General features: G+C 36.4%; 1 protein-coding gene across 1 annotated transcript; it reads left to right on the top strand.

Annotated features, from left to right (window-relative positions):
• Positions 1 to 1364: 1364 nt before the first annotated feature.
• LOC132180983 (uncharacterized) lies at positions 1365 to 3237 on the top strand. Its single transcript, XM_059594008.1, has one exon. The coding sequence runs from the start codon at positions 1632 to 1634 to the stop codon at positions 3069 to 3071; it is 1440 nt and encodes a 479-aa protein (XP_059449991.1). The 5' UTR covers positions 1365 to 1631; the 3' UTR covers positions 3072 to 3237.
• Positions 3238 to 10827: the final 7590 nt, after the last annotated feature.

Raw genomic sequence — 10827 nt, 5'->3', positions numbered from 1 at the left:
CACACGGACATACGTTGTTCTTCTGTTTCCGTGATGGGCCATAAATAATAAATTTAAGGCAAGATGCCCTTTTTAATAGGTGTGATTGATAGAAAGTGCGTTTGCATCTGTAAATTAATGGAATACATAGATTGAAAAGGACTGGGCGCCTTGTTTGCTCACAATCATGCTCCCATTTTTTTGGCATTGATGATTAAACAAGTTGTTAGAAAATTAAAAGCCCATATTCCTCACCCACTCAAAGAGCAAGGAATAGCAAAAAGATGAATTGTTTTCGTACAATCTTTACTTCTTTATGTTGATTATGATTAGTAAAGATATGGAAATATATCTTGGGGGATCTAGACCTACTCGAATTGCAATTTAGAGGTGAGTATTGGTTCGGTTAGTGTCGGTAGAAGCATTTTTGCCTACTCAACCCTAAAAAGCCGGTTAAGGTTAATTGATAGTTGGTTAATTGTCAATTATGTTAAGATTTATCAGTTTCCTTATAATTACATAATTAGTAAAAGTATATGCTTTGTAAATTAAAAAGAATAAGTAAATCCATAAAACATAGATCAAAATGACAACTACAAATCAACTGGACAAAACAATAAGAAAATCTAATAAATAAAATCCAAATTTTACTTGAAAAATTAGTTAAGTCGGTTAACTGACAAAAAACGTTTTATACTACCTACTAAACTGAACCGATGTTAAAATAATATTTTTCCTGCTTACCGATCCTTAGAAGTTGGTTGTTGGTCGAACAGCAAAACATGTATTGAAATTAGACTGGTAGATTCCATCAAGAGCTTGTTTCAATTGCCTACCTAAATAAAAATATAAATTTTTAATAATGTGCTGTCTGAATTGTTAAATAGGAGAAAGTCCTTCTAGATTTCCCCTTTAGGACAGCCCACCCAAAATTCCTAAAATCTATATCCCTTAAATATAGGGACAGATAATTACAGGAATAATTACAAGGATACCGATCGCAGATGATTCCGTCCATATATCTTGGTGTTCTAAAAGGTAAGAGCCATTTTTAGTGGCTGCAAAATTTTGATTCCTGTATTTCGACGTGTCGTTTTAATTTCCATTCCCGCTTACAGTGAGAGAGGATCCAGAGGAAGCCTGGGGCGGTTGGATGATGTGTAAGAATTTAGAAGTCCCACCCGCCTCTCAAGGGCGTGTAGCCGTGAGTCAAATGGCGTTGGAATTTTTGCCATCGTAGAAAATTTGCCCAGGAATTAATATGATTAAATATTGAAATATAATAATAATAAAAAAGTCTAAAAATAATAATTTAGATATTTCTACAGGAAACCAACAAATAAAAAAGGTAAATCAGAAAACAAGGTGCTACTTGTTTGGCTTCTTAGCTTTTAAGAGAAACCCTTTTGAAGCTAAGCACGAGCTACAACATTACTTCAATCGAACAAGAACGTGTATGACACGTACTCCAAGCGGCGTTTTAAGCAAAAGCGGCTCTTGTCAACACCTCCTGTCTTCTCTCTCTCTCTGATTGCAGCCAAGAACAAAGACAACACGAATGCTCTCCAAACTCGAGAAAAGCAGGAGGAGGAGAAGAACTCCTTGAAGAACAGCAACGAGAGAGAGAGAGAGAGAGAGAGAGGCGTAGAGAGATGGACCACATGCTATGCGATGAACTCCTTGAAGAAATCTTTCAAAGGCTTCCACCATCACGCACTTCATCTCTCTCGGTCTCTTTGGTCTCCAAGCGCTGGCTCCACCTCTACCGCACCTCCAAGACCTCGCTCTCTCTCCGCCTCACCCCTCACAATTCCACAATCCCCGCCTTGTCTTCCCTCCTCTCTCACTACCCTTCTCTTCTCTCCCTCTCTCTCGTCCTCTCCTCTGACCCCACCACCGCCACAACAACCACACCCACCACTTTATCAGACCACCTACTCCTCAAACTCTGCACCTTTTGTATCAAGCTTCATACCTTGAGGTTCTTGGCTGGCCCTGTCTCTCTTTCCTCCCTGAATTCTCTCTCTTCAGCCTGTACCCGCCTCACCTCTCTCTGCATCAATCTCTCTAGGCCTATCTTTTTCAGTTGGGTTGTGAATTTTCCTGCTTTAAAAGAGTTATCAATCCTTGTATGCTCTGGGGAAGGCCTTGAACAAGAAATTGAGTTTGCTAGGGGTTATGGGTTGTGGGAAAATGAGGATTTTGATGCAGGACTGGGCTTGGAGAGTCTCTGTTTATCAGGAATTCGAGCAGACGATTGGGGCTTGAGTTGGCTATGGCGGAGCTGCAAAAAGCTGAAGAAATTGCAGCTACGGAGCTGTGAAGGTATTGGCGATGGAGGGTCTTTCTCGTCTTTTGTTAGGTGCTTACAGGGTCTTGAAGAGGTGGAGCTCAGGAAATGCAGGAGTATAGTTGATGTGGTACTGTTGAAATTGGCTGAGAATTCCAATTATCTGAGTTCTTTATTGGTTTATGATGGTGGCAGCAGAGAGGGTCTGCTGCGGTTCATTAGCCAGTGTAGGTGCAATTTACAAAAACTCGATCTTCGGTTGCCTCTCGACCTTAATAACGATCACCTGTCCGCTGTTGCATTGAATTTCAGGTGTCTTTTGAGTATCAGGCTTCAAAGTTGTTGTCTTGTCACTGGCGAAGGCCTCAAGGCTCTAGGGATTTCCAGGCGTTCTGGGCTTGAAGAATTGGCATTGATAAATTGTGATGTTGTGGAACGAGAACCGGGGTTGCTTGCCGCGCTGGGGCAGAATTTGAGGCAATTAAGGAAATTGGACTTGTCTTATAATGAAACGTTACTTGATAAGGAGTTTATTTCGATGCTAGTTTCGTGTAATGATCTTATTGATTTGAGGTTGAGAGGGTGTGTAAGGCTTACCAATGCAGCCCTGGTCTCAATGTTTAAGAGTTGCAAGCGTTTGGAGAATGTTGATATTATGCACTGTTGCAGGGTTGAGGCTGAGGCTGTGGAGTTGTTTGTTCTGAATTCTCCACGCTTGAGACGGGTGCAGGTTGAGGAAAGCAAGCTTTCGGATGTTGCAAGGACATGGGCATCGAATAAGTTTATTGAGGTTGTTGTTTAAGTTAATGTAAGTTTCATGTGAAACAGGTACATACTACACCACCACTTGTCCCAAGTGTGTTTGTAAATTTCTGTTGCTTATGTCGCGGAACACAAAGTGCGACATTTGGCTCAAATAATTATGTAAATGCAATTGTTTCAAATGCTTTATCGGTTCTTCTTTGGCATGTTTCACGCTACTCATACGTCTTACCTTGGATTGAATACAAAATCTTCTGTTTCCTTTTTCTCTAAAGGTTCTGTTGGTCAATGCTTTAGGCGCAAAACATGTTCAATTATGTGGATGATTGAGGCCTATTCTTTTGCATAATGAAGGGGTACTTGAATTCTGTCTGGATGATGTAGTTTAACATATCCACTAGAGGAAGAAAAGATGTGAAGAAACTTAATGGATATGGAGGCTTAGAAAGAAGAAAAAAAATCAATAAATAAGTGGCAACAAATTCATATACTTTACTTGCTGGGTTCATTAAGAATAGAATTCTAGGTTATGGTTGTTTAGGGTTTACTGATAATTAGATCCAATTTAGTTTTTACAATGGTGGTTGTTTGGATGTAGATATCTAGTAAAGAGTGGAGAGAAATGAATGCAGTTTATTAATTCAATTCCATTGTGGTCCATGGCCGGTGCTAATGCTTGTAGATGCTTTGTGAGTAATAGTGAAGAGAATGGTTGCTTTCAACTTTCAGAGATGGGCATTCTTGAATATCACAAATATCTAGTAGAACATTTTGTGCCTATTTTTACTTGTACTTTGGAATGGTTGTGCCTCAGAGTCAGAGGTATGCTCTCTAGACAGTTCTGCTGAAAAATGACAAAGATCATAAATGATCAGCAAGGAAAGTAGAATCATACACTGTCTTTTTGGCACCCATCCATCTTGATTGAAGACCCAACAGTGGATTTAAACTTATTAGGACTATGAAATTGGAAATCCTTGAAGATTTGCTGGCAATGGAATTTAAGAGGGCAACAACTCAAGATAGTTGGCTCTCATGTCTCACCTACTTTCTTTTTGGGGAACTTTTTGCTTTACATACTGCAAACACAGAAAGGAATACTTCTTCATTTTTGCTTCTATTGCCCAGTGATTTTGTTTTTGGGTATGCAGTTCACACTCTAGGCCGCTTGGCTTGCTGGGTTGCTTGCATTTTTGCAGTTATTGGCAATTCCATCTCCTTGGATATATAATCTCACAGGATTAAATTATTTAATTAATATTTGAACAAATTCATTAATGCTCCATTAAGTTTTGATCACCAAACCTATATATAATAGTGGTTTATGGGGTTGCTTGCTAGGCACCGACACTAAGAGCTTGTTTGGGGGTGCGTTTGAAGAACCTAAAAGTACGTTTAACACTTAAAAAGTCTGTTTGAACAAAAAAAAAAAAAAATATACATGTTTAGTAAAAGAAAAATTGAAAGTGTTTTTAAGGGTCTAAGAATGGCTAAAACACAATTTTGGTAAAAGCTTAAAAATGAAGTTATTGCCAAAAAAAACATTCTTTTGACTTAAAAGTTATATTTCTCAAATGCAATCTCAAACAAGTTCTAAATAGACTAGCTTTCTACTGTGTATCAATGCCTTCAACTGTAGTGGTGCAGTTATGGGTCCTTTTCATACATGAGCAAAACCTAACTCATCCACTTTTTCTGATGCTTTTTTCTGCTTTGAAGTTTCACTATCTAATACAAAAAAAGCGTCTTCCTGTTCCTTTCAATCATTTATGGTACACATCTAATTCCTCTTGTTCCCCTTTTATTTATTTATTTAACTTTTGCAAGAGAATAAGAAAAAAGAGACAGATTAAAAAATAAATCTACAAAGTTTTTCTCCAATTGAGTTTATTAAATTGATAGAGTATATGATTCTCACTTAAATCACATGCTTTGTTAATCTTATTAAAATTCTTTAGCTCTTCATTGTTAATCATTTAGGTTTTTTTTTTTTTCTTTTTCACCTTTATGTGTATTTTTAACAGGCCCATAAACATGTTAGGTTTTACAGCCAAGGTGGTGGCATCTTCCATTTCAGTTGCTTTGAAATGTCTTTTTGACCTTTTTTCTCTTATTTTATGTTCCTTTTCATGCTGATGTTACAACAAAACCCTCTCTTTTATTTGGGAGTCCACGACCTACAAAATGGGAGGTTGTCCTTTCCCATCAGTTTTTTTCGTATGGTAATTACTGGATTCAGATTCTCTCAGATTATTAATAATTCAGGTAACAAATATAAAAGAGCTTCTAAAAAATTTATCTGTCTTACAAAAAAGTGAACATTAGCAATACGAACTGCAAAATTATCGATGATCTAACAATTTAGACAATAAAATTGCTGAAAACCTCTGTCGGTAATACTCTCCCATCAAAGTTTTCATTATTAAGATGGTTCCAACTGGAGCCCTTAAATCGTTGTCCCACTATCAAAAGCTAATTGAGCTTCAACTTAAAAGCTTTCCCCAACTCCACCGACTCCCTTACTTTAAGCGCAATCACACAAAAGCCCATTTTTCCATATCTAATGCTTGGGATCCGTGGAACCTAAGTAGCTGGGCCGACCGAACCTTGCGCTTATTGCTACCAAAACAACTCTGGCCCAAGCCCACTTCATTATTTTGGCCATGCTTTCCACTCCACGTGTGCCTCTGGCACATTGGTTTTTGGACCTAGCCACTCGCCAGTGAATATCCAGAGTTAGCCAGCTGGTCTAAATAGAGCTGACCCAAGCCAAGGGCTCCTATGTTTTTTTTTAGTTCTTAATTTTTAATTTAACCAATTTAATATCTGAAATTACGGAGATTTTAAATATAATATTTTATTCCTTTTTTTCAAATAAATAATAAAATAATATAAAAATACAATTATGTCTTTTTTATTTAATTTTTTAATAGAAATGATACAATTGTATTTCCACATCATTTTTTTTTTTGTTTATTTGAGGAAAAATTCGAACAACAGTTTTAGCCTTGGGTTTAAATTTTTTGTACATTCGGGTCTTAAATTGAGCAAATCGAAAATTGAGGTCTAAAAAGGTAAGATCGAGAAAAATGTAGGGGGTTTTGAAATATTTTCCCTAAAAATAATATCTATTGTAAATTGTAATATAAAAATTCAAAGCGTTTTGACAATGAGAGGGGCGTATATGCTGACAGGTCAAAATATAGGTAAAGTACGGGGCCTCAAATCAAATTTGATTTTTTTCCTAACCGACGTGTAACTGTTGATCTTCTATGTGCTAATTGTTGAGGGCCTTGCTCTTAGCTCCACTTGCAAACCTTTTCATTTTTCTTTCTTTCCTTCCTTCCTTTTTCTACTTTTTTTTTCGCCGCGGTCAAAGGATCTTTGGCCTTATACTACTGTCATATAGTTATGATATTTAATACACTCTTATATTATTGTTATACAATTATGATGATGTAGTAACAAAAATCAGCTATTAACTTTTATTTTTACAAACTCTTATTGATTTAAATGTTGATTTTCACTGCTACATCATCATAATTGTATAACAATAGTATGAGAGTTTACTAAATAACATTACTTGATAAAATAAATAACATGCAATCAGGTGTACATACTAACCGAAACAATAAGAAAACAACAACATAAACAAAACCAACAAAAGAGTACATTGTACTTAGTAACATTAATTCATAACAAAACTAGTTTTAACGGTTTCATGTGTGAAATTGTGAATGCGGCTAAAAGCACTCATAGTCGCTTTGGTTTTCTGACTAACTTTAAAAAGAGCTGAAGGGACAAAAAAAAATAGAACAATCAGAAATGACTCGGTACTTATTGAAAACACTTTTTTGCTTTTAAATTTTTTTAAAAGAATTTGTTTTTTTTTTTTTTCTCAAAACCATTAACTATCTAAATTTAAAAACAAATATTTTTCAAAACACAAAATACTTTTTAAGCCTAACTTTGATTAGCACACCCAAACCCCCATGATCCTCTTGTTATATTTGTCAAAAGGAAGAAAAAAAAAAAGTACACGCACAATCAAAGAGATCAAAAAACCTTGAATTACACTGCAAAAACAAAATCAAAAAGTCAATTAAATAGACGGCCTCGGATAAACCTAGAATCTTTTGTTGTCCTTTTAACCCATCACGTGGGTACCCACTTCAACATAATTTCAACCGTCCAGATTCATTCCCCGGTACCCAATTTGTTAATTTCCACACGTAAAAGAGGAAATTGCTGACATGCCTGTTCTGAAAGGCTAGCAGCCAAAAAGACAAAAGAGATAAGCTGAGCCGTCTCAGCCCGCTTTTCCCGGGCTACAACGTTTTTCTTTTGGCGCGAAACCAGTCCCTCGCTAAAACCCTAGAAGAGTGGTCTCTCAACTTCCCGCCAAAAGCTTCGGGCAGCTGGGGCAGCCCCCGGAAGTGGTGGGCTAGGGGGTGGAGTTTTGGGGTTGAGGTTGAGGCATGGAGGCCGAAACCGCGTAAAAACTAAAGTCAGCTTGGATGACCAAAAGGAACGAAAGTCGATGATTGATTGGATCAAATTGTGTGTTTGTGTGGGAAAAAAGTTGTCATTTTTCAACGTTATTATAGCAAAGAAGAACTTCGAATCTTTCGTCTTCTTAGGATTCCCTTGGAGCCCCATGTGTACATGTCTAAACCCATTTCTTCTTTCATACATTGGATTCCCTTCTCTTTTGCCTAAATTATCTACTATTATTATACTCCCTATCTTTCCCAATTAATTTCCCCAATCCCTCAATCATGTCTCGCCTACTCGAATACAGGTGCCTACATTTCATTGTCCAATTAGCTTTCTTCCATTTATTATCCGAATTGTTCTCCTACCCAAGCAGGGGAGCTCCTACCTAAGCAGAAGGGCCTCATATTCAGGCAGAAAACTCCTACTCAAACAACAGAACAAATAGAAATTCTTAATAATTTTGCCCACTTGACTAAACTAAGGGGCAAGCGGGCTAAATCATGTTCAAGTAGTTGGACCCTATAGGAACTCTATTGTATTTGTTGTCTTAATTGATAGCAATATGAACAACAAAATTACTTAAAATCTGAATCTCATAAAAGAAAGAACAAAATCCTGTGCTCCTACCCTTTCGATCTGTCACTGGTTCTCACATGTATTGTATTTAGTTTGTTCACTTATTTAAGCAGTGCTGGTATATACCTGGCCCCGAGAAGCCCCAGATATAATATGGTGCTTGGTATTTCACTGACTTCCATGTATTTTTGAGTGTTGTGGTTGAAGCCCACATGGGTATGTATTGTATTGTATTTCTCTAGCCTATGTAGCCAATAAGAATCTTTGTCTCTACTCAGTGCATAAATGTATTTAAAGGCCACATGTGTAGTGGTTGTACTAGAATTATGACTAGCTTAATTGATCCTTAGGTGGGAACAAAGTGACTGCCTAGCTATCTGCTTCCCAATTTAATAATCACAGGGTTCATGGAACAATGCTTGCTTTATCTTCGTTAATTTATTATGATTTATAAAAACCCTGGTTCCAGTCAAAATGCCTCAAGCTTAGGTTTTGGATCCTGCTAAGAGTAATGACATGGTTATGGAACAATGATACTCTGAAATGTGTTAAACAATTTGAAGTTAGAAATTGATATAATATGTAGAGTAATGTTATTTAGTAGGTTGTTATACGGCTGCCATACAACTGGATGATGTGACATTGTAAATCAACTTTTGGATGATCGCAATTTATATTCTCATGCTTCTTTTCGTAAAAAGCAAAGATTCTATCAACGGGCAACGAGTAAGTAACAATAATAGACACTACTTTATTCTATAGTAAAGTAAATAAGCTTTCTTTACAAAAAGTAAAGATAGGTTTATCCTCAATTTCTCTATAAAAGAGTAACAATCTCTTTTGTAAGGATCATCGAATGTAATATATGAAGAACATCTAGTAAGAATAGGAGTATTTTCTTTGAATGTATTTTTGTTCTGAAACTGATATTGGAGCTTAGCCCAATCCTCGTAAGAGTCAGTGAACGAGTTTGTAAGAATCATTGAATGTAATATAGTAAGAACATCTAGTAAGAATAAGAGTATTTCCTTTTGAGTGTCTTTGTGTTTTATGCATATCATGGTATTAGGGTGCTAAATGCAACTATTAGGCAGAGTACAAGGACCCCTCTTGACTGAAGAAAAGTCAAATGGTCAACTATATCATTACAGTGGTGTTAGGAAGATAAGTTGCTCACTTAGTTAATCCAGTTGAACAATGAAAGTTATATGTAGCTATGATTTTGTCTTCATCAAATGAGATAATATTTTTTTTTTGGGGGGGGGTCCCCTGGGTCTAACAAATCAAGATGTTAGAGATAAGGACTCGTTTAGAGCTTTCAAAAATGACAAGCAGAAGTCATTCACCAGGGCAGATTGGTGAAAAACAAAGTGCATTTCATCGACACTACATCACAAAAGATGTCATTTCCAAATGAAAGGATTGCTTGTTTTGGTGCTTTCATCCAATATGAGGATCCTATATTAGCTAAAGAAATTCCTTTCACATTTACCACTTCCTATGCTGAACCTAATGAGAATTTGATATCATAATGTCTTAGGTACCTAATTGATATATCAAAAGTTATATAGTTAACATAATGCAGAAAGTTAGGTCCTTAAACTTACTTTATATTAGGCTAGCCCAATCTAGCGTCTATACCTTAAATTGGGTAGCACCAGGATCATAACAATCTACCATGCTTTCTTGACAACGTCCACAACAATTCACTCTATGGCAACGTTCACTTCGGATCTAGTAGTCTTTTATTTTTTTGTGGTGGTTTCACTCAAGTACTAGGTACCTCTTTCCATAAGTAGTTCCCTCTGAAATTTGAACATGTGACGTGGTATCTGATACCATCTTATGTACCTAATCAATACACCAAAAGTTCAAGAACTAATGAGACGAGAAAAGTTGGCCCTTAAACCTATCTTATACTAAGCTAGCTCATACCCAAAATTAGGTTCCACGAGGATCAACACATACTGTTGGTGATGTATTTATTTTACTTAAGCCAGTACTGAATTTCCTCCCTCTTTCAATTATATTACACTTCAAAAAGTACTGAGACCAGCTTATGACTGCTTGCTGTCACTAAAAGACTAATTAAAATAGAGTTATTGCACATTTGAGAGGCAGGAATTCAGGGGATAGGGCTCCGAGTTTAAAGATTTGGATAATGACTGCTGAATTTGACACAGTTTGCAAGTGGTTTTGCAAGTTGTAGAGTCATAATAATTAATTGAGGCCTGATAGAGACAATGCATTGTTTAATTACAATTTGGTTACAAGTACAAAGTCTCTTTTTTAACTTTGTATCATCCGATTAAGTTTAGCTTCATTAAAAATCTTTAACATTATTGAGCCAAATGAATTTTTCTTTGCAAAATCTGCTGCTCCCCCAAAGGAAACAAGGTGAAGTAAAAGATATTCTATTCACAAGAAAACACAAAAAACACAATGACAAACAGCCAGCCTCAGGTGGCGTCCAACCACACCATTACAGTGACACTCATGCTATAATCTAATCCAAAATGACCACAATCTGACAAAGTAAGACCTTAATTGTTACTACAACTTTACTGTATGATTCCTCCTAATCCCTAGAACTATTGTTTAATCTGCAAAGAGAAGATTAGATTAAGCTTACTTCCCATTTCACTTTTAAGCAAATCCCTTGATCGTGCATAACATATCCTGTCAACTCCACAATAAACAACTTGATATTTGGTATGTGATAA

The sequence above is a fragment of the Corylus avellana genome, chromosome ca5 (assembly GCF_901000735.1).
Source record: "Corylus avellana chromosome ca5, CavTom2PMs-1.0".
Taxonomy (NCBI): Eukaryota; Viridiplantae; Streptophyta; class Magnoliopsida; order Fagales; family Betulaceae; genus Corylus; species Corylus avellana.
This window is presented reverse-complemented; position numbering and strand designations above follow the sequence as displayed.

Excerpts from the sequence above, each read along its gene's own strand:
- LOC132180983 (XM_059594008.1), top strand. The coding sequence starts at position 1,632 with ATGGACCACATGCTATGCGATGAACTCCTTGAAGAAATCTTTCAAAGG.